Source organism: Limanda limanda, chromosome 7 (genome assembly GCF_963576545.1).
Source record: "Limanda limanda chromosome 7, fLimLim1.1, whole genome shotgun sequence".
Lineage (NCBI taxonomy): Eukaryota > Metazoa > Chordata > Actinopteri > Pleuronectiformes > Pleuronectidae > Limanda > Limanda limanda.
This window is the reverse complement of record NC_083642.1, coordinates 20184398-20208390: the sequence shown is the minus strand read 5'-3', so window position 1 is coordinate 20208390 and position 23993 is coordinate 20184398. Positions and strand designations below refer to the sequence as shown.

The 23993-nt window shown below is 40.1% G+C and overlaps 1 protein-coding gene across 1 annotated transcript in view; it reads right to left on the bottom strand.

Annotated features, from left to right (window-relative positions):
• celsr3 (cadherin, EGF LAG seven-pass G-type receptor 3) overlaps positions 1-23993 on the bottom strand; it is a 95908-nt gene that overhangs the window by 28157 nt on the left and 43758 nt on the right. The window contains exons 5-16 of the mRNA XM_061075260.1: positions 22120-22235; positions 21252-21340; positions 20938-20952; positions 20393-20550; positions 17286-17449; positions 16689-16814; positions 16113-16282; positions 14491-14676; positions 12839-12949; positions 12473-12641; positions 3500-3641; positions 1922-2042 (exon numbers count right to left, since the gene is read on the bottom strand). Coding sequence (XP_060931243.1) covers positions 1922-2042; positions 3500-3641; positions 12473-12641; positions 12839-12949; positions 14491-14676; positions 16113-16282; positions 16689-16814; positions 17286-17449; positions 20393-20550; positions 20938-20952; positions 21252-21340; positions 22120-22235 — 1567 coding nt within the window. The remainder of the gene's footprint in view (positions 1-1921; positions 2043-3499; positions 3642-12472; positions 12642-12838; positions 12950-14490; positions 14677-16112; positions 16283-16688; positions 16815-17285; positions 17450-20392; positions 20551-20937; positions 20953-21251; positions 21341-22119; positions 22236-23993) is intronic.

Sequence of the window (23993 nt, the reverse complement as noted above, 5' to 3'; positions counted from 1 at the left end):
AGTGGGCATGCAGATCAAACTCAGTGAGACCATTTTAAATGTCATGGCGTCGAGAATAGTGTTCCCATGCATTACGGCAAGATTTACAGCATGAAACAAAGCAGACGCTGGTGTGAAAGACAGATGAGGAATTCATGAACAACGTGTTAATAATGATGCCAGTCAGTTATCTAGTTTGTCAAATTTGCATGAGAATATATGTGAAACGCTGCATTACTGAAAAAGTACGATAGGTGCTACACAAAGGAATGATGGTGCAGGAAACGCTGCCACCACCAACATAAAAGATTCCTTTAACAACAGTGCCAGGCTCCAGCGGGTTTTATGTTCTATTTTAGTAATCTGCTGCGACTTGCAGGAACAACAGTGTTTATAGAAATCGTGGCTTTATCACAACTTTATTATCATTATGAAAGATGCATTTTGCACCTAAAAGCAACACACTTTATTATAAATAAAACCTCTATGACAACACAAAGCCACTCTAAGATGTAAAGTGTACCACTTGATGCAGAGCTGGGTGTTTCAGCCTTGACCTGAGTGGCTCCATATAGACTAAATGAGAAAATGTTTACCTTGTGAGCACGACATACACGAAAAAAATCCATTTATTTCAATCTTCATTTCTAAGAAGGTACAGAACAAGAAGCCAAAGGCCAACAGAAATAATGTGTGTACGTCTTTTGCTGTAGGGCACGTTGGCTGCTTTAATTTTTCCACTTAAATCTTCTGTGACTGTACGATCATTCGATCAACAACCTCCATGTCTCATCTCTGAGCTCCAGGTGCCAGAGTAAAAATAACAGATTGTGGTTGTGTGTGCTAATATCAGTGGAAATCCCTCCGTTGTGTATTTAAAGTCTACACAAAAGTGTGTGTATCTTTATGTCAGGTTTAGATCTGAGGTCAGGATGAGAGCTTATAGATTAGGGTCAAAAGATCAGCTTATGGCCAGGATAATATAGGGTTCAACATGTCTACCACATGTAAGTGCACTCACACAATCGTACGAGGCAGAAATGGCAATATGAACTTAATGTGAAGGGATGATGATGCTATCATGGTTGGTGTAGTGTTTCTGGATTAGTAGCCTGTCAGACCATCCGACTGAGGTGATTACTGTGTGAGCGGGTTAAACTGATGCCAAAGCGAGCTCGAGAGTTATGATGAATTCAGAGTTTCCACATACACCAGGCCGCTTGGGCCCACTATGGTCCTCATGACAAATATGTCATCATCCACCCTTTGCTGCACTCAGACGAAAATACAGATGTCTATGTGACGCCTAAAATGTATAACTGGTTGTATAACTGGTTATAATATGGTTGTATTTCGTCCTCCTCTTCAGGCAAAAACAACAAACACACAAGCTCTGTCACACTTTCGTCATCAAGTCGCCATTTTCTTTTGTAAATGTACATGCTTCTGCTTCTTCTTCATTTGAAAGGTGTTGAAAAAAACAACCTCATTGCACATTAAGCCAGACTGAAACAACCCCTTCTATTAGTCTGAATGGAAGTGTGGGCGTGTGTGTTTGACTGGAACCAGTATGTAAATCTCAGCTGAGACGGAACGCTGAAAGTCTGGTCAAACCTTTAAACCACTGACATCCTTCTAATCCTAACAGTAATGCTTCATACCAAGAGATCTTAAAACATTAACATGAAATTTGAACCACTGTTTAATCAGCTGATTAAAATGACAAAAGGCTCAATAACACTGATAATCAGCCTGTGATGCTTTAATCCTCTAGTTCCTATCTGCTTTAATGTCATATTCTCTTTACTGATACATCAACTTCTTCACTTCTGTCAAGTGTTAATACCAAAAGATGTGTTTCTACATGTGATGTACAAAATAGCAACCTAACCATGAATGCCTCAAGCGTTGTGTGGTGCATGTGATTGTGTTTCCTGCTCACCTTGCAGTGACAGTGTCCGCTGGTCTTGTTACAATCAGGGTCAAAGCCTTTGTTGGTGTCACAGTGACACGGCCCACAGGTCGGAGACCCCCACCAGCCCCGGGGACACTGGTGATCAATCCTTCACACATACAAAAACAGAGAGATGGAGAAAAAAACTAATTTCATCTTTGCCTCTGATCTCTAACTAATAACTAACTAAATTATGAGCTGAGAAGAAAGAGATTAAACAAGAAGAGAGATGCAGTCAGTGAGAAGACTGTGAAAGAAAATATGAAAACTGACATTTATGGCACGGTTTCTTTCTCAGTCTAGGACATCATACAAGTTAGAATATATTCCAGGGACACCCTCATATATACGTCTATTGGAATAATTGTATTATTACCTGGTATCTTTACACGTCTACTTTGGTATGTAACAGACCAACACAAGAGAAATGTCTTTACATAAAGATTATATAGATATTTAAAAGGCATTGTAGTTTTTCACCATACCAACACTAAATACCCAGAGATCATAATTATTTAAGGGATGAATCTGGAAACTTTTTACAAACCCCTGCAATGTGCCATGGACCCCAGTTTTAAAACCACTGATTAATGGAATAAAACACTTTAGAGCTTTTTATTATATTTCCTTGGATTCATAAAAATTTAATCATCAATAACTCCATTTTGCTGGTCCAGCCTCAGAGTGAACAGTAATGTACTAAAGAAGAGCTCTTCTTCCTCCCATCAACAGCGGTTAATGGAGCTATTCATAATTGCTGTGTGAGAAGACTGTTTTGTGAAATGTCTGAATTTCCGCTCCTGAGAAACCCACCTCAGAATTGATCACTCTGGTTTATTTTACTTGTCACTCAGCTCTTTTATTCTCTTTGTTCACATCTCACTTAATGTGCTCTCTCTGTCTGTTGTCTGTGTTAAATGGATCACTGAGGAGATGAAGGCGGTTGATGCAGATTCTAGCGTCTCCTTATTGCTCTGCACGGGGAGTTTAAGAGAATTCAGATGTCAGTGATCTTAATGGAATAGTTAGATTTACTCGATTCCTCCAGAGACATTTTATGACATCTCCCAACTAAATTTCTTTTCTTAATAAAGTGCTCCTCCCTGCTGCGCAGGTTTGCTGCTTCTAGGGCTTAAAAGACAAATGTCTTGTCTTGACTAATGGAAGGAGGCTTGGCCTTCACATGAAGCCGCACCAGCTGTGTAAATATATCTTACAGGGTTTTTCCCCTCAGTTATAAAATAATTCAAACTGTCAGGTGATTTAATAATATTTATCATGTTAGTTTCTCAGCATTCTAGCAGTATTTTTTCTCATTTTTGAGATGCTGCTCATCTGAGCATAGCAACTGTTATACTTCTATTAATATATATGATGATTTTCTCTACAATGTAAAATGTCTTAGTCTGTGTGTGTGTTATTACTTGCTATTAACACACACACACACACACAAGCTAAAATGACCTGCAGGGATCATCAAAGAGCTTTACTCCATGTTGGCATCTCCATCAGGAACGTGTGTGTTTGTGTGTGTGAGTGTGTGTGTGTGTGTGTGTGAGTGTGTACCTGTGTTGGCAGTACTGCCCATAATGGTTGTCTCCACAGTCACAGGTGTATCCATGGGAGGAGCTGGGTTTCCTGTGGCACTGAGCCTCATTTTCACATGGATTCATATGGCAGGCGTCAGTGCAGCCTTTTCCGTAGTAACCTGGGATAAAGAATGAGGGAGTGAAGAATTAATGGACAATGTTTGAGGTACTTTTGGTGGATTTGTGCCACTGGTACCATCCCGTCAAAACATGCTTCCTAAAGTGAGTTCATAAATAAATAGTTGACATTGTCAAATACATGTTGGAAGAAACATAAGATTGTTATGTTTTTTACAATCTAGGTGTAACATCCTTGTAGTCAACTAATGGAGAGGCAGACGAGAGGAATGTTTATCAGTCTCACAATTCAAGTCATAAATCACATTTTAATACTCATAGTCCTTATGAAGCAGATTAGCTGAATTTTCAAAATGTAAACTTAAATCCTAATAAATTATAACCACAGATGTTATTTTTTCCATTCTTATGTTTTCAGTGCTTTTACCTAAAGGTGGCATAAAATCTGTTTAATAATATTAGAGTTATTAAGCCGTGAAAAATTTCCCTCGCATGTAACATCATGAAAGAAGAGCATAACACAACTATTTAAATCTAAATTATTATTATTACTATTATGATTATTTATATTTGGTACATAAATATCTAAATAACATTTAAAAGACGTGATATATTCGGCCTGGAAATAGTATTGGGTATCATATATATATATTTTTTACCTTTTCAAATATTTTATAGCTTAAACAATAAATAACACCAAATAAAAAATAACAACTGATTGTCACTAAATTAGTTATGACAAAAATCAACAGTTGCAGTCATATCATGACGCCTTTTTGATAATTCCTCTTTATAACAGCCATAATATAGAATTTTTCAGGAATACATTTGTGCAGCACCAGTGCAGGTGTGACCACCAGAAACCAATTTGCTTCCCCTCCAAATTAATGTTTGTGCCAAATATGTAGAAATTCCCTCAGGGTGATTGTTTTCACAAAAGTGGAATGGACAATCTGAACGTGTACTGGTCACAGTTGTCGCTGGTGTGGAAGCATTCGAAAGGAACAAAATCAGGTGGAGCCAAGAGAAACTGATGTTGAACGTGAATTGGAGCAAACACTTTAAATGCCTCTTCATCATAATAGCTCATAAATGTGCCTTGGTTAAAGCAAAGACGGCACCAACCAACAATGCTAATGGAGCCACTTCGACACAACAATGTACCGCACACACTCCCCCACTGTACACTCCAGTGTGTGTGCTGGTGCAGCATGGTGAACAAATCCATCATACACTTCAATGCAATCCCCAGACACTCCACACAAACACAGCAGCCTATGATATGGTAATCCAGGCCAGCTCACAATAGCCCTCTTTAGTCTAATGACTACAGTAGAGTGCTTCACTCACACTTTGAGGTGTATTTAACACAAATCAAGAAAACCTCTCACCCTGACCTGCTGTTTATCTAAAAAGAACATGTGTTGTATTTAGTCTTTAACGTTTCTGTATTACTGGTGGAATTAAAAAGTTACTGGACTGAGCTGTTACATTGACACCTCAATTAAAAGTCAGGATGCAAAGAAAAGCAACAAATATCCAATAACATCACATTTATAATGGATCTGAAAGACTGAGTTACACTTCTGGTTAATTATATCTTACCACTGTATTTTGAAGGTTCAAAATACATATACCAAGAATAAAAATGATGATTAAAAAAAACACAAGAAGACTTAATATACCTTATAACTAATATAACTATTAATATGTCTTACAATTTTTATGAGATGATCCATTTGAGAATTGCAAGATCAAGGTATTCTGAGGTTTTAACCAATGCTGTTGGTATCGAACCATAACATCATTTTAATTTGGAAATAAATAAAAATAAGCAAGTGGGCTTGTGGTTCGAATCCCAGTTCGGCCAGGTTCTAGGTCTGTGTGGACTTTTTGTGTTGTGTGTGCAGTTTGCATGTTATCACCATGTCGGTGGATCAGGTTAAGTGGAGATTCTAAATTGAAAATAGGTGTGAATGTGAATGGTTGTTTGCTTCTGTATGTTGACCCTGTGACACACTGATTGGCTACCTGTCCAGGGTGAACCCCGCCTCTCACCCAACATCAGCTGCCATTGGCTCCTGTGACCCTCAAAGGATAAGAGACATAGATAATGGATGGATTGATTGATTTAAATTGTTAGTAGCCATCTTTACAAAAAGGCTCTGTGCATAAAATAAACTCATACGTGAAAATATATATTAAGCATGAAAGCTTTAAATACAGGATCTCTTTCATTTTTGAGAAATATTCTTTCTCATGATTAAAAGCCCTAAAAACTCAGGGACAAAATACCAATATATGTTATTGTATCAAAATAAGTGACAAACAGAAAACAATATTTGCATTAATATATCACATGTTGCCCAAAGCGTTACACTGAACACTTTCACCAACAAGTACCTCTGCCTCACATATAATCACGCCCCCTCCCTCAGTGAGGGAGTTCTGCTTTCAGGCAACCTTTTTAATTTACAGCCTTGAATAGAAAATGTGTCCATAGATTGAAGTGTGACTTGAGTGTGTGCAGAAAAGGTCTGAATTGCTCCCTCTGGGTCTGGCAAGCGTGTGCGAGGTCTGCTCCTCTATAGAAGATACAGAAAGCACTCTGCATTCAAACCTGCGGCCTTGGCTCTGCAGATTTAGACACACACAAGCTTTCCAATGACACCTGTTCTTAAAGCACACACTCTCTCACACGGTTATTCTGTTCTTTGTGAAACTACTAATACATGCATACTGTAATGTGGCTACTGTGGCATACGTCTTTACCTTCAAACTGTCATACAAAGATTATTACATTTCATCTCAGTTTCTTTGTCTATGTCTTTCTGGAAAATATTTCAAGAACAATACAAACCGTCACAGCTATTGTTCACTATTTAATTATTTGTTTTTCACAGAGTCTTTTTTATATACACACACACGTGCACACACAGGTATGATGATGGGGTCACACACAAACAATGGCAGTGTTCTGTGTCTTTGTTTGTTTCATCAGGATCCTCGCCTTGGCTTCTCCACCTCTGATGTTTTCCTTTTCTGTTGCTCACTCACAAACAAACACACACACACTTGTCGCTCTATAGTTGTGAGGACACTCATTGACATAATCCGCTCCCTAGCCCCTTACCCTAAACTTAACCATCACAACCAAATGCCTAACCCTTACCCAAACCTAAATCTAACCACAAAACGTCACACAACCCTTAGGATTTTTGAAGACCAGCCAAAATGTCCTCACAATGATTGCATTGGACCAGAATTGTCCCTCGTAACTATAGAAAGACAAGCACACAAAATCCTTCTCTATCAGCCCTACACATCTTTACAATTTCATCATGGCAACTGACAGAGAGAGGCGACGGCGGCCTTGGCTGTTTTCAGACACTTGTAATGACGCTGGCCTTGTTACAACAATATGAGAGAGAGAGAAAGAGGGGGAGAGGGAGAGAGAGTTTGTAAGAACAAAGAGCTCTAAATCATGTGTGTGTATGGGGCATATTTTTGTCATTCACAGTCAGGGTCTACGCCTTATGCCTCTTGAGCTGTAAACACACACACACACACACACACACACACACAAAAGCACACACACACACACACACACACACACACACACACACACACACACACACACACACACACACACACACACACACACACACACACACACACACACACACACACACACACACACACACACACAGGGTGACTCACAGCTTCTGTAACACTTTACTGTAACATGACAGCTTGACTTCTCCACAAGACAACAATGAGTTAAAGACAGATGAGTCATCGGTTCACTGAACCATCCAACCGTTGGATGTCTATCCTTCTATTTCTTTCTGACAGTGAAAAGATTGTGGAAATCTGCAATTATCCAATAAAAATGTGCTTGTGACATTAAGTCCAACGACTGTGGTTCATCACCATGAGCCACGCCTGCACATAACACACAAAGTAGCTCTACAGGTCTTTGCAGCCTTTCTGACATATGGTTTTGGATTGGGAACACATTGACTGAATGGTTCTGTCTCATCAGTTTCATCAACCCCATTTCCAACAGCTGTTTTCAGCCAAATATTCTGTCATAAACGCACAGTCTGCTCCCAGTCCAGCACCAAACAGCAGACAAGTAAAGTTAAGTTGGGGGAGAGAATGGAACACCAAGCAGCCAGTGGGAAGGGACTTTTTCATCTGCTCCGACCCAACCATAAGTAGGACCGGACTGGTCAGTGTCTTTCAAAATTCTCAAAAATCACTGTTGAAATGAAGAAATATTAATAATGTGAGAACTCTATGGTTAAGTTAGTTTTTAGAATAAGTGGTTTGGGTTAGATAAGTAATTCCACGAGAAAGGACAAAGCCCAGATTACACGTAATTTAAAGGTTTGAATAGAAATGTATATATTGAATGTTGAGGAGAAATAAATGGACAGTGAGAGAAGTTTTTTTTTCTTTCTTTGTTCTTTTCTCTTTCTCCAGGGAAGGGAAATGGTGGGTTGAAGAATCTGAGTCCAACAGAGCGTGACGGGTTGACCGGGTTTTTGCCTTGACAGGTGATTAGAGGTGTGGTTAATGTGTGGCACTGCTCCTGAACCGGAGTTAACTAGTTAACATCATTTGTTAAGGCCGGGAGACCTGCATCGTCATGGTTACAGTGAAGTCATGATTTAAAAAGAAAATGTGCTCATTGGAAACAGGAAATTAACGGCAACTGACAAACAGCACATTTTTCACTTTCAACAAACCTAGTTCTATGTCCAACAGTGTCAAAGACCAGTCCTTCTAGTGTTGATATCAAGGCTGATCAATAAATGTCATTTCTCAGTGAAGCATGATTTGTCACAGAGAACAACTTTGCTCCATTTCTGCACCTTAAAGATACAGTGGCTACTGTAGGCTGGAACAAATGAGTAACAGCTTGAAGCTCATAAATCTCTCAATCCAAGCTTAATACACTGCAGCTGAACACCACACACATTAAAACCTTGTATTATGTACAGACTCCAGCTAAAGGACAAACATATATTTGTCATTTGTTGTTTTTAATCACTATTTTAGTATCTTGACAAAAACAGGAAACGCTGATAAATGATCAGAGTTCTGGTTCCCAAAACCTGAACACATTTTTTCTGCTTTTAATCATGTTGGTTTTTTAAACATGCTCCGGGAACTGGAGCGGACATAAATCAACATTGCTGTAATTTGTCTTATTAAATTCAAATTTTCACCCCGGTGAATTAGCCTGTAGCAACTGGCAGCAACTGTCACACATACACACAAACGCACACAGTCTTACTACATATTATATACTGAATTTGAAAACCACAGGCACGTGTGGTGAAGAGATGAGAGAACAGATGTCTCTGTGATTTGTCATGCACAATCTCGTCTTTGTGTGTGTGTGTGTGTGTGTGTTTTCTAGGATGCTGTATTTCACAAATCAGAGGCGCTGTCAGTTGGATGAGAGACCCGATAGGCTTGTTTCAGTACCAGCACAAACCACACACAAACACACACACACATGAAAGGGAATTATTCAGCGTGCACCTCTGTCTTTTTTTGTCCCGCTGCTTTAATTAAACTTTGATTTGACTCCGAGCAGCAGCAGTCATTGTGGAACAGTTTTCAATGCTCATTGTGCTGATGAAATATAATGATAATGAGAGGGAGAGTGTGTGTGTGTTTACAGTAAATATACATGTACATCTGGTGTGTGTGTGTGTGTGTGTGTGTGTGTGTGTGTGTGTGTGTGTGTGTGTGTGGGTGTGTACTCTCTCTGAGTCTCTGCTTCATGTTAATTAGCCAAAGTTCCTGTGTTAGCTCGCGGGCTGGTGCAGGATGCTACAGGGATAGCAGCTCCTCTCTGCTTCCGCTCCCACAGTGCCGACCCCGAGGCTCTCTCACTTTAACAAACTATATCTGTCACCTGACACAAACTCTTGCACCGTCTCACTTTCAATCCTTTCCACTCAACTTTCATCTCATTCTCCAGTTCTTTCTTGAACGAGTTGCTTTTAAAAAACAAATAACCAACAAGTACAATTCTTTTAAGATGCCACTTTGTTCAGCCACAATGAGTTGTGGTAAAAAATAAGTGGATTTAAAGCATTAACAGCCATAAGCTGTCTTCAGATGCCCATAGCAAACAGGAAACTAGTATGGTGAATAACTCCTAACCCTAAATTAATCAAGCTGCATCAAATCGCACACACTCATAGTCAAAAGTCCCTCAAATATGTCAAATTATATTTAATCAAATGAACAATTCACTGGGAAACGTGTGAAAATCAGTTTCACATCAACATTTAATCTCTTCTCTTCTGACATAACACACCATTTTACCAAGTTCGTGTTAATCCGTCCTCCAGTTTTTTTGTAATCTTACTTTCAAACAAAAAAACAAATAAAAAAACAAACATTTAAAGTCGCACACACAGATTCATCATCTTTCTTGTTTCTTTTCAGTTTTTTTGAAGACTTTAATTTTAGGTTCAGTGCTGTATTACCGCACTGCAGAGTTTATAACGTTTGAGAAGTAATAATGCACCGTTGCCATCGTTTCCTGCAGATAATAAAATTGGAACATCATCAAATGTTTTGCATAAAATCAGCGCCTGACTGAACATTATTTTGCACTTAATGAGGAGGAAATATCAGAGTTTCACAGGGGGAGAGGGAAGGTAGTTTTTAGAAAACGCTGATCAGAAGCCAGCTCGAGAGGCACAGACAGAAGGTGACTGATGGGGAGAGAAGAGGATCAATATCCAGACAAACCCAAGTGAAAAGGTGGGATTTCTCTGTCTCTCTCTCTGTCTCTCTCTCTCTCTCTCTCTCTGTCTCTCTCTCTCTCTCTCTCTCTCTCTCTCTCTCTCTCTCTCTCTCTCTCTCTCTCTCTCTCTCTCTCTCTCTCTCTCTCTCTCTCTCTCTCTCTCTCTCTCTCTCTCTCTCTCTCTCTCTCTCTCTCTCTCTCTCTCTCTCTCTCTCTCTCTCTCTCTCTCTCTCCTTTGTCTTTCATGTGGTTATTTTTCAGTTTATTTGCCATCCAATCGCTTGTCTCTCTTCTCCTTTCATTATAATATAATATGAATAATCTCTTTTAATCATCTCCGCTCAGAAGTGAACTGCAGCTGTTGCATCAGTGGCTGCTAATAATGCTCAAAACTCAAAAAAATGTGTGTGTCATGTTAATTTACTTGATTTGTGTGTGTATATGTACATATATACAACTGTTGTGTGGATCTTTTAACAATTGTTTCACCCGTGCTTTCAGGCTGTTTGATTTGACTTTCTCATGCCCTCTTTCTTCTCCTCTTTCTTTTTGCCCCAAAACTTTTGGTGTTTGTTTAACACTATTTCTGTCAGGCGCCTCTTTCTCCTCATTAATAATTAACGTTTTCAGCTCTCTGTTCATCCGCTGCCTCTTTTTTCATCTTCCTATTATTCTCTTTCTCCCTCCACTACTCTGGAAGCTGAAATTTGAATATGGTTTTCCTTCCTCTCTCCTCTCTTCCGCTCCTTCTCCACTCACACTCTCCTCTTTTAATCAGGCGTCTCCTCTCCACATTACTCCTGCTCCATTATATTCACCTGACTAAGGAGATTTTGGAAGTTTGCCCGAAGTCAGACTCTTTTTCTAGGTCTCAGGTGGAAAAGAACTCATTATGTGTTCCCAAATATCTGTTTAACCCAGTTTGAGCGCTGGAGACAACTACGAAGATATGCCCACATTATAATTATCAGGCTTATGTCCCCTCCTTCTCTCACTCCTATTTTCTTTCACATACAATATAGAGTGAAACATGATTGACCGCTTTCCTGCTTCAGAGGTTAAAGCATTAAATTATATGACTAATGTGGCTTCTGTGTTTCCTCCAAGTTCTTTTTACAATAATATCAAACAAAAAAAGTAGAAAATCCTCACAAATTAGAAGATGTCACAGCTGACTTTACACATGCCCACTGTTGCTTTGTGAAAAGAGCATGCACCAGAAATGACAACAATAACAGTTATGGATATATACCAGTTTCTCCAGCACTGCTACGTTTGCAGCTAAATTTAGAATCACTGCAACACATTTCAGGCATTCACATCCGTCTGCCTCACCCAGTATCATTAGGCTTTAAGGATTCTTCTCTGGTATCTGACAAATCGTTGAGGGAGAATTCAGTGTCACCTGGCCCGGCGTAATTACTTAAGCGCTTGTAGTCCTTTTGTGTTTTCTTTTGGATGAAGATCTTTTGTAAAATGAAGGTCGTGTGGATAAAGATTTTTTTTAAACAAAGGAGAAGATTTCCATCCCAAAAGTATCTGCAGCAGTTTAGACAAGGTCGACTTCATCAACCAAATGTTGCAGATTAATATTCTGTCAATTGAATAAGAGATTAATAACATTTTCACAGTAAATAATTATTCATGCAGTGTGTAGTTAACCACCCATGAATGAGGTGTTTTAAAAGGTAAAATCTGTAACAGAACTGTTTTGGACATGTATTTTTTATTATTAACTATTAAAATCTTTAATTTGTTTTATAGAAACTCGTCAGTTCTCAGTACCATTTTTCCAATGATGCTAGTTTTAAATTAAACAGTTTCTTATCAAAAGCTGTGATAAACCTCAATAATTGTTCTAGCTCACTCAGCAGTGAAGTAACATCCCTGCTTCTCTGTTGCTGTTATTATTCCACTGTGCAGTTTAATAAATGAGAACAAAGACCTTTCTTCAGGGAGGTAAAGTCAAACTGGCCGGACACTGGGTAGCGGCATGATGTCACATGTCAATTCACAAGAGGAAGATAATACATCCCGCCTCCTTCGTCAATTACACCAACTTCAACCAGCAGCATCATCGCTCTGTTTACTCACCAGATTCACAGTCGCAAGTGTGTTTCTCCCACTGGTCGGAACAGCGGCTGTGGGAGGGGCAGGGTGACGAGACGCAGGGGTTGCCAACGTTGCAGCCGATCTCCACTTTGACCGCTCTTGATGGGCGTGGCAGGGCGGGGGAGTCGGGCCGTACACCCAGCCGAACACCCTGCCGAGACAGAGGGAGGTTTACGTTGAAGATAGGGTTGAGAGAAAAAAACTGACAGCCTCATTAATTTATTGAAATCAGTGTGTCCCAGGCTCATGTCTTAGCACAATTCCATCTATTATTTGTAAACATTTCCAGCCTGCCTCCACTCACCCGTCAACAAACATTAAAAATTCCATCCATCCATCCCTCCTCACCTGTATGCAGCCTCTAATCCCGTTCTGAACCTCTCCGGAGCCCAGCACTCCTCCCACATGCAGATGTTTCACCTTCAAGCCATGAATCTCATTTCCCACTATCACTGTTCCCTAATGGGGAGAGAACGGGGGAGAGAGGTGTGGGACAGATGGAGGGCAAAGATTATCATTATTAATAGCTGTATGCCAAATGTTTACCTGCACAAAAATACAACCAATGCACATTGGAATACATTTATTTCACAACGTAGAAGAACTTGGGTTATTTACTTGATATGAAAAATGATCAGGCAGTCAGGATGAGAAACGTGTGTCACAGGGAAGGAAGATATCTGACACAAAGACTTTGTGCAATATGAGACAATGAAGGTTCATTTTTTATTAGTTTACGGAAGTGAAAGAGTCTTTCACATGGAGGGAAAATAGATTTTTCACAAACTGGAAGTCACTATTCTTCCATATTTTCATTTACCACGACATCTCTGAATAGTCAGTTTAATATAATGCTTACTTCAGAGAATGGAAGGGGGGGGGGGGGGAGCAGGTGGGATACTAGATTTAGAGCTGCAGAGTAAATGATGCACCTTTGTCAATAAAATAAAACAATAACATGCAGTCAGTGGTTAGAAGGTCAATGCTCAACTGATAACAGTGTTATGGACTATGACAATGTTGATGGACAACTTAGCTCGCACCAGCCATGAAAACTAAATCAATGAGCCCCATCTATCAGCATGTCAGCAGCAGCGGATCATGTGACTACACATTTCAAAGGTAATTACTGTTTAATTGGCAGTGATGATGTTTAATACTTTCATATTTAAAATGTGTTCTGTATCATTTACTCAGTGTGTTTCTTTTGGAAATAGCCTGGCGAAGGAACATATTGAAGATAGAACTCACTGCTAGTCGTTATAAGGTAAAAAATGTGATATTAGGAAAACTAGGATTACGTCCGAAAAAAGGGTTTATAAATCTGAGTAAATTGTGAACGTGTTGTGTTTTCACAGTGTGTGAAATTGTAAATGTCTTTGCACAGAAAAGGGAAATTGTGTGATGGGATAATACAGTTAAAGACTGAAGTAGACAAGTAGGTTAAACAAAATACAAATGGGAATCTCATTATGACATTGATTAGATTAAAACTGACTTTATTTAATTTAAATTGCCAAATGTCATTGTTTTCATGACACATTTTTTTGAAGAGCCAACAGAATTTAAGTTTCTGGGAGCACAAACGCTTCTAATTTGAGTTCTCTGTTGATAAGACTGAATAAATTGTCTCTAAGAGTATCAGCACATCACAGCCCCCCCCCCTACCTCTTTCTAACGGAACGTATTTCATTTAAAGTTGTGAATTTATTCTGGGAAGTGTTGGAACAAAAGAACACAAGGAAATTAACTATTATGATAAATGAGGTCTTTGATTTTGATTGATTTAGTGAAGCAGATGATGAAATCCTAGTTATTCATTTGTCATCTGTGCTTTCGGGGCAAATTAGACGTGTTAAAATACTGCGATTACTGTATTTAAGTTAAATTGACTGCACTTAAAGTTTCCGCTGTATCAGTCCACATGGCAAATTGAGGCCTAATCACTGGAACATTTGTCCTAAAAACCTTCCCTTCAAGATTTGTAACGCACACTTTACCTGATAAAGACCAAAGTCGAGCCGCAGGGTGGCAACATATCGCGTCTCGCGGCCGCTACGAACATCTCGCAGCTCCAGCTGGAGATCGTGCCACCGTCCATCTGCCACCTGAACCTGATCCAACCGCAAACGCACCGGCCTGGTTGAACCGCGGGTCACTGAGAACACCAGCTGACCATTTATCACCTGGAAGAGGAAGAGGTGCACAAACACAAACACAGAATCAGACAGAGAAAAAACACAAAGGAAAACACGAATACATGAAAACAGGTTAAACATGATGTAATCTGTTCAGTGTGTGTGTGTGTGTGTGTGTGTGTTTGTGTGTGTGTGTTTGTGTGTGTTTCTTGTCTTGGCAGGTTGAACTCAGATGGACATTACAAATTTAAACAACACATATTTTGAAGGAGATTTCCAGAACTTTAGATGTTTGTCTTATATAGATGTAGAAGAATATTTGGTATTAAAAACTAAACAATATCACATCAACCATGAGATATAATTCTCATAATCAACATGACCCCTGCTAACACATTAAGAATCCCACATAGCATTTTACACACGACAGTGCTACCTGAACAGATTTGGCTTAAAATGTGCAGCATTCAAATGAAGAACAATAATAGAAAAAAAGAGGACGAAGGTGCTCCCATTTATGTTTTGTAGCATTAGTGGAGCTAAAGCTTTCCGGGCTGTTGGTGACGGTGACAGGCAGAGATGTCATTAGCCAGAGAGGGAGAGAGGCAATGACAACAATCAAACAGGAATCAACAGGTTGATGAGAAGCTTGGCCTTGTTTTCAGACGCACCATTATCCCTGGTGTGATCCGACAGTTAGTTGATGATTATCTATGTCTAATTGGTTAATATACAAAACCCTCACCATTCATTTTGAACGTTATTGTGTATGTGTGTTGGCGGTTGGATGACTTCAACATGAACAGTAATGTGATGAAATCGAAGTTGACGGTGGTGATTACCCGACGCCGCCGACGTCGTCATGATGACCGATGGTTTGAAAATAACAGGAGAAGCAAATGCTTTACAACAAGCTTCACACAGAACTTGATGTCCGTTCTGACAACAGACAACTCATAGACGTCATTAGCACAGAATTGAACGACATGGCTGCAGTATGTCTCTCTATGTCATCCTTCAGTTTCCATTTGTCACTGACATATTGTGCAGTTGCTATAAATGTGGCACTCCATGGTGGACAATGTCAACAGGTCGGTTTTGAGAGACACAGAGAGACTCCAGCTTTCATTTCCCTGCTGGATGTTGATTGGTGTTTATAAGTATTCCAGTGTGCCAGGATTTTAACAAAACTGCATTTCTCTAGATTGTCTTTTCTCTGTTTCAGCCGACTGTTTGGTTGTGTTACTAACTGACTACTGTCGGATTTGGATCGTGTCTCAGCTACAGTCAGCAGATGCTTTTACAGATGAGTTTTCTGAGTTCTTGTGTGTGTTTGTCATAAGCACGTGATGTCGATGTCAAGCTGAAGTCATCATCACGGAGCAGGCACCTGCGTGTGTTTGTGCCTGTGTGTGTGTGTGTGTGTGTGTGTGTGTGTGTGTGTGTGTGTGTGTGTGTGTGTGTGTGTGTGTGTGTGTGTGTACCTGGAACAGCAGGCTGGTGTACTGGCCAGCCTGAGCCTGTAGCAGCGTCCCCTCTCGTGCTCTCGTTCTGAACACCAGACCCAGGTACCAGGGCGTGGAGATGGTCACGTCGTTCTTCAGATCCCACCAGAGGGCGCTGTTACCGAGGAAGCGGTGGGGGTGTGGCATCACTGAGGTGAAAGGTGAGAGGGAGGGTAAGTATAGAGCCGAACAATATCATGTTAATTATCAGTCTCTATATTTGTTGAATTTGCTTTTACATACAAATTTGTATTTCTGTCTTGCCCGTTTTGGACTATATTAGCTTTTGTCCTCGTAAATGTAAAAAAAAATTGTTATTGTGATAAATAGCTGAGAGACACAAGTGGCTTCTTGGTTCAAATCTGGTTTGGGACCTTTGTGGAGTTTGCAGGGATAAAAAAATCGAAATGCGTGGATAACAAAGAACCACTGAAGACTAGAGTAATGTCACTGAAGACTAGAGCAATTTCGCTGCACTCTCATCACCACAAATGATACCACAGCAGGAGAGTAGATGTGACCACAGGAAGAGAATGAACCCATGCAGCGTCTCACCGTGGCTGCAGTCCTTCCCTCCGTACCCCAGGGGACAGTCGCAGGAGAACGTCTCCCAGCTCACTGTGCAGACTCCTCCGTTCTGACAGGGGTTGGACTTGCAGAAGGGGAGCTTGGCACTGCAGCCTGTGAGGAGCAACAGAGACAGAAACATCATCAATGACCTTTTCAAAAATGTGTCACCATGATATGTGATAGCGGGAATACTAGATGATAAGTAAAGACACTGAAACCTTTCGGCCTTATAAAATGTTTCTTAGTTAACAATGTGCATATCAGAGCAACTGAATCTTGAATATTATCGCGTGACAATCTGTGGTTGTTTGTGTTTTTTTCTTTAAAATAGTACTTGAATTTTAAATATTTAAATAATATAGGTTCATCTGTGTAAAACAATAAACAAAGAGGACATTAAACGCTATCTTAAACAGTCATGTGTCATCAATGAAAATTCAAATTCAATAAATACAGAGGTTCTTCAACTGATTACAATAATTTGTATCTAATAACTTAATGGGCTAAAGAGTCAGTATGAAATTGATAAATGTTATTAATTTTTCATCCTTCATGTTTTTAAATATAATTTGCAGTGCTGACCAGGAACTGTTCCATTGTTAGCAATAAATCCGGCCAGGTCCAGCGGCTTGCTGTCAATGTGCAGCTCCTTCATGCAGCCGATGAACTCCCTGGTGGCGAAGGGGAAGTTGTCGGGCACGTTGGGGACTCCACCCAGAAACAACGGACCAGTCAGATCCAGAGACCTGAAAGGGGAGGAGATCAAGGAGAAGAAGAGTAAATAAGGTGCAGAGGATGAAGTAATGAAAAAAGGGAATAGAGGATTATCCCTCAATGATTGAGGGGAGGAGGGAGGAGAGGGACGCAAGGAGCCAGGAAAGGAAAAACATGAAAAGAGGGTATGAGAGAGGAAAAGGGATTAAGCTAACCCAGAGATTAAATATGTCACCCTAGGTAAATGTCACATTGAACAAGATTCAGTGAATAAAAGAGGATGTTGAAGAGATACGTGGTGATGATGATGATGATGATGATGATACTGTTGAGGATACAATTAGAAACAGCAGGAGAAAAAAGAGAAATTGAATAGATGCAAAAGGAAAGGAGACACACAGGAGATTAAATATGAATTACAGCAACTATCAGGAGAAAAGAGGAAAAGGTGGATGAGAAGGTAGAGGGAGAAATGAGAACGAAAGCCAGCGACAGGAGGAGGTAGGTGTGATGGAACGTCAGGGAAAGCAGTCGCAGACATTAAAATGAAGAGAAATGCAAGAAAAAAAATCCTGGCATCAACAAACAGGGAAATGTGGAGACAGCCAGAGAGGCAGATGAACAAACAAGAGATTAAGTGTGAGTTACAGCGAATATCAGGAGAGAGTGAGCGTAAAGGCGGATGACAAGACAGATGGAGGATGGGTGTAGAGAGAAAGAAACATGGGGAATATGAAGAAAATAACAGTTAAGGGACTGGAAGTGTGAGAAAAACCGAGGAGACAGAAGCAGTTGTCAGTGTTGTCATTCTGAAAGCATGATATGCTTTTTATTCACCACCGAGAGCTTAGGTATTTTTCTTCTATTTAGCTCAGTTTGGGGACACATGCATGTACCGAGCCAATGAGCTGCTGTGGAATATAAATCGAAGGAAGCTCAGGAGACAAAAGGCGCTGGAGTCAAACAAACAAGAGATTAACAGCGAGTTACAGCGAAAATCAACAGAAAGCGTCGACGAAAAGAGGATGTCGAGACTGAGCGAGAGGAGCTTCAGCTTTTAATGAGAGACGGAGGAGAGACGGAGGAGGAAAGTGTTGAGACGTTAGTTTTTGGCCTTCGTCTTTGATCTGTCTCCTCCTCTCTCAGCCTCACTTAGCGCTGACAGAACACGGCCGCCGTGATTATAGCTCACACAGACGAGGCCAAGTGTCAACGCTGTCACGACACCATGCTTTTTATGTGCATGTGTGTGAATGCAGTGTGTTATATCCATCTATATTTATAACACACTGAGTAGACTACAAAAGTTTTACAAGGTCAAATAGAACAGACACTTCAAAGTCGAGTCAGATCAATTTAAGTTATTTGTAAAGAAATGCTGTGGATTTCAACTGTCTGAGAAAAAGTAGCGGAGAGTAATGAAAATAAATTAAGATTAACACTCAGCAGAATTAGTTGCACGCCCATCAGAGAGATATAGGCAGAAGTAAAGGAGCATCAAGACGTCAAACATTCTCTCCGCCTTAAAGCCTCAGGTCCCCACAGATTTGCTCTAGCATCACCTCATCAGCCCGATCTGACATCTGCTGAAAATCCTTCGCAAAAGCAACAGCCAGAGTTTTAGCAGGAAGCAGATTAGACTCCGTAAATCTGTATTAAAATGTGTGCTGCACATACTTTCCATTTCAAAACAGCGATGAGCTTACAACCCCGTTTAACCTTACTGAATTAAAGAAATACTTAGTGTGCAAAACCGAGTTTTCTTCAGAAGAATTGCGTAGACATGGGCACAAACATTACATCCTAGTTGCTCTGTGTTAAAATACAATTACTTTTACAAAATAGCAAGCTAGAGCTATTATACATGTCTTCTTAAGGAGCCTGGAGCAGAAAAAAAAACATGGAGTTTCTCGGGAAAGAATCCTTCCAGGACAGAAGAAATACATAACATACAACTAAAGTGTGGAAATGTATTTGTACGAGTACAAGTGTATGTCTATAAAGTAATTTTTGGTGTTAAATAAATTGTGTTATTTCTAAAAGAGAAATCAGTCCACATATAAACTGCAAAGACACTAACAAAATCAGTTTTATGCTACAGACTTGTGTGCACTTCCACGTTTTTGTAAACAAGAAACTACATTTGGTGCAATTTGGACACAGAAAACGCTTAATACAATATGAAGAAACAAGCCAGCAGCGCTCTGTAGCGGCAGCGGCTGGGACTCATCAAAGAAAGTGACTGCAAAAACAAGTGGGGGGATCTGCATACTGAGTCAAGCTTCACCTTACTTTTTCGAACTCTTAATAAACAGGTGGACAGCTCCTTGTGCAGGAGCTTCAGGGTTCTGTGGAGTCCAGCAGCCTCAGTCTTCACCTGCCGCAGCTCAACTACTGCAGGTCTTTTTCACATGTTTCATGCCGAAAAGCTGCAATCAGCATCACCACAGGCCAAACACACAGCCCATTCCAAACAGGCTGAACTGCACTAGTACTTGTAATGCAGCAACCACGGGCTGCCTGTGCTGTGTGCTGCTCCTCGCACTGACACTGACCAGATCTATTGGTTTTCTACTCCGTTAAAACTGCCTCTGAATATCTGTTAAGCCTCTGCTCAGTCACAGATGATGTTTAATGAAACTTGTCTCTGCAAAGAACTTAGCACATCCTGTGCAAACACCACTCACAGCTCGGGGTCAATGATTACTCAGTCTGAGTCTTTCCGTTGCTGCCATGGTGGTGACAGAGATTTAACGCATTAATGTACTCCACAGAATCTAATTGAATACATTTCTTCCACTAAGCTTGCTTTGAGTCCGTTTTTTCATGGGCTAATCATTGACGTCAACCATTTCAGAGAAACACCCTTGTTGTTGGGGCAATTTCTCAGATGTGTTCCAGTCAACACAATTAAAAGAAAACACAGTGTAAAGACAAGACAGGAGATGAGAGAGGTGGAAGAAAGATTAACTCACTTCTTGTTGCTGGTCTGTTTGCCCTGCGCTGCACAGCTATAATTTCCGAGCTGTGTACCGAAGCGAAGCGACAAGGCGGTATCGCAGTCGTCAACGCTCACCACAGCAATCTTCTCATCCGACGGACCCTGGGCCTCACCACTCATACTGCGCTTAGGCTGCAGACACACACACACATTCAAGATTGAATACAGACTCAGAGAGAACAAGACACATTGTGACACCCGACAACATGCAAGAAATAGAATAGCCTTTACTATATCTAGAGTTTATAGGACTGCAGTCATTTACCAAGCAACATCAACACATCAGACAAAGATCAATATCTACACTGCCACTGCATATCTTGTTAGAAGGAAAAGGGGGGGAAATTGAGTTAGTAAGACAAGAAACAAAAGTAAATATATGCATGAAAAAGACTGACAACACACTCGCTCTTCACTAACTGACTGCTGGTGGGGAAATAAAGATAGAGGGAGAGAAAAAGAAAGAAAGAGGTGGATGGAAGGAGGTGTATGTGTACCCTGACACACACTCATACTCACATAGCGTGTAGCCGGCTGAGGAAAATGAAAGAACATGAAGAAAATTAAAGGAGATGTGTGGCGAATATGCATGAATAAAGTGTTGAAAAGCAAACGCCCACACAACGCCATGAACACACAAAGACCTCAGCTTAATTGAAACTGCTTTGTTGGTGTGAAGGCTGAGAAACGAATCCGCTGATGCATCAGAAGGAAAAATGATCACAACAAACTTCAAAGGATAACTGATCAAACAGACAGATCGGTAACACAAAATGTGAGATCAGAAATCAAAATGGTCTCAGACACACAAACAAATTGAGACGTAAACCCACCTTGTTGTAATAGTGGATGTGAACTGTGTGCCAGTTCCCATCGCTCACGCCCCCTGGGAGGAAGGGACTCACTTGAGTGGATGATTCACCTGCAGGGAGGACATTTGTGTCAAAACATCCGCAAGTAATAGTTACGCTGATGGAATGGATTTCTATTAAAATCCACTTATAGCGGCTCAAGTTTAATTCTATTTGTTTTTACAGACCACCGCATATAAAACACATTTAGATGGAGTATGAATAAACAGCCTATAGGTTAAATATATTATAATGATGATACTGCTGATCTCATATCCTCCCAGTTTTACAGCTTCAAGTGAGATTTTTAAAGCAGTACACCAGCTACTGCTATATTTGATGAAAACATAAAGAATGCTGGAAATATGGGGGGACAGATAAACCTGAAAGTACACGCTGTGTTGTACGGTACATTGTACATTCATCTTAAAGCACTGTATATGTTATGTTATTTAGTGTCCCAAGCTGGGTTTTTAATATTTAATATAATTTTGCTTAATCGGCAACCGTTACGCTAAAGATTGGCTTTCTCTATATGAAGACAGTATGGACCATGGGTGGCTGTGGCTCAGGAGCAGGTCGTCCATGGACCAGGTGGTCAGTGGTTGATCCCCAGCTCCTCTAGTCTGCATGTCTTGGCATTGAAATCTCAAAATGCAACCGACAGCTGTGCCTCATGTGATCTATATGTATAGAGGTGCTGTATGAATGTGTGTGTGTGAATGGGTGTATAAGAGTTGTACTGTTAAGCACTTCGATTGGTGATAAGAGTGCGATATAAGTACAGTCCATTAACCATTCCATTTTCTATAGGAGCACAAATACAATCACACACAAACAGATACCCTACCTGTGGAATATTTGAGCACCACTTGTCCTTCTTGTATCTCCAAGGCCATGAAGTCATGTTTCTCATTGAAGCGTCCATTATAGAAGAGCAGACCACTGTTCTCCAGGGTGGCGAAACTAAAGAATTAATTCACATAAAAAAGAATAAAATATTATTATAGTATTGATAAAAATACTGTCGGTAATATGAGATTCATCATATGTTAACTGTAGAGTACATTTTTACAGAATATTGTATGTCAATTTATTGGCTTAGTAGATACAAAGCTTGACCTTGGCGAAGCTTAAAATGAAAGAAAGAGGAATTCAAACTGCAGAAGAACTGATTAACCATGATGCTACAGCCCTCCACTCCCTCCAGCTGCTCAGAGTCATGCAATTATAATATGTTTATATTTTTATAAATAAATTTATAATGGAAAGCATCGGATGGGGCTAGAAATTCCTTAACTTTAAAAAGTACTGAAAACCGATTTCTTCTTCTGGCAATAGGAGAGGAGTCAAGCCCATTTGTATAGCAGGTTTACCCGTGTTAAAATACCTGCAGATTTGGATATAAAAGAGGTTTTCTTGAGAATATAAATGCTTTATTTGTGCACTGACTCTAAACAGTTACACTTGACACCTGCTGGTTCAGGAAATTGTTATTCTGGTTTAGCTCCGTCAATGATTGGATATAACCCACCCTGCTGGTCTACAGATGATAGAGGTCAGGTTCAGCTACAGAGGAGCAGCCCTGGAGCTGAAGGCTGCACAATGTTTTGCTCCGTTTTATTAACTGGTGGCTTAAGTCCAAGTCCTTGAAGAAATGTTCCAATTCATTCCTGTTTTGTTGATTTAAGAGTCTCTGCATTTTACATCCTTGGCTTAAAACATTCTGCAAAGATCACTGCGGCTGGTCAAAATAGATAAGTGGCTGCAATACAGCAGTGTGAGGAAATGTACTGGAGAAAAGGGCAAGTTATCGTCATTTCTATCGTGACAATGTTTTGCTGCTTATCTGAGAGTGCTGTTATTGATTAAAATAAACACTGGGTTATTCAACAGCTGACATGTGTCTTATTTGCATGGCTCCACTATGATTCAAACAACATGCTTTCCTATCTTGTAGTATGCAGATCTAATCTCTTCGAGCCGCCAGAAATAGCTGGAAAATAATGTAACCTTTGCCAGAGTAAATGGAGTCTGTGAGAGGAGTCAGTGAAGTGGAGATGCAGAGGGGCCATAAATAAAGAGTAAATAAATGCAATACAGCATATCTTATACATTATGTCTGTTGCAGTTAGTGGGCCCATTGTTTGTGAAATGAAATATGTGAAAGCACAGAACTGCAAATGAAAAAATAATATCAAGTGACAAGTTTTTCCTGAAAGCAATAAACTTAATGATGTTAAATCATGTATACACGCAGAGCCCCTTTAGCTGAGCAGCAAGAGACAATTTCAAACATAACTGAGGAAATGGAAGATTTCCATGATAAACAACACCGTCATACCAACACTCTCCGGTAAAGACATGACTATACTGTCATTGCTCTGCACAACAGAGCCTCACTACCCATCATACCTTCCCAGGCAGAGATATAACAGCAAAAACATCTGAATCAGATAAATTCAATGAAAGGAAATGAAACGCTGAGAGGAATAAAATGCTCTGGGAGGAAGTGAGTCACATGAGCAAAGATTAAGGCAAGGACAGTAAACAGGAAACTCCTTTAACACTGGTTTCAGGCGAAGAAGGACCCCAGTCTGTGAGAGTAACGCACATCTACAGTCAGACACAACTGAATTAGTGACAAGATAACATTAAAGTAGCTTTTCCCATTAACAGGATCAATGGTTAAAATGAAAAGTATTTCACTGCCTTTACAGACAA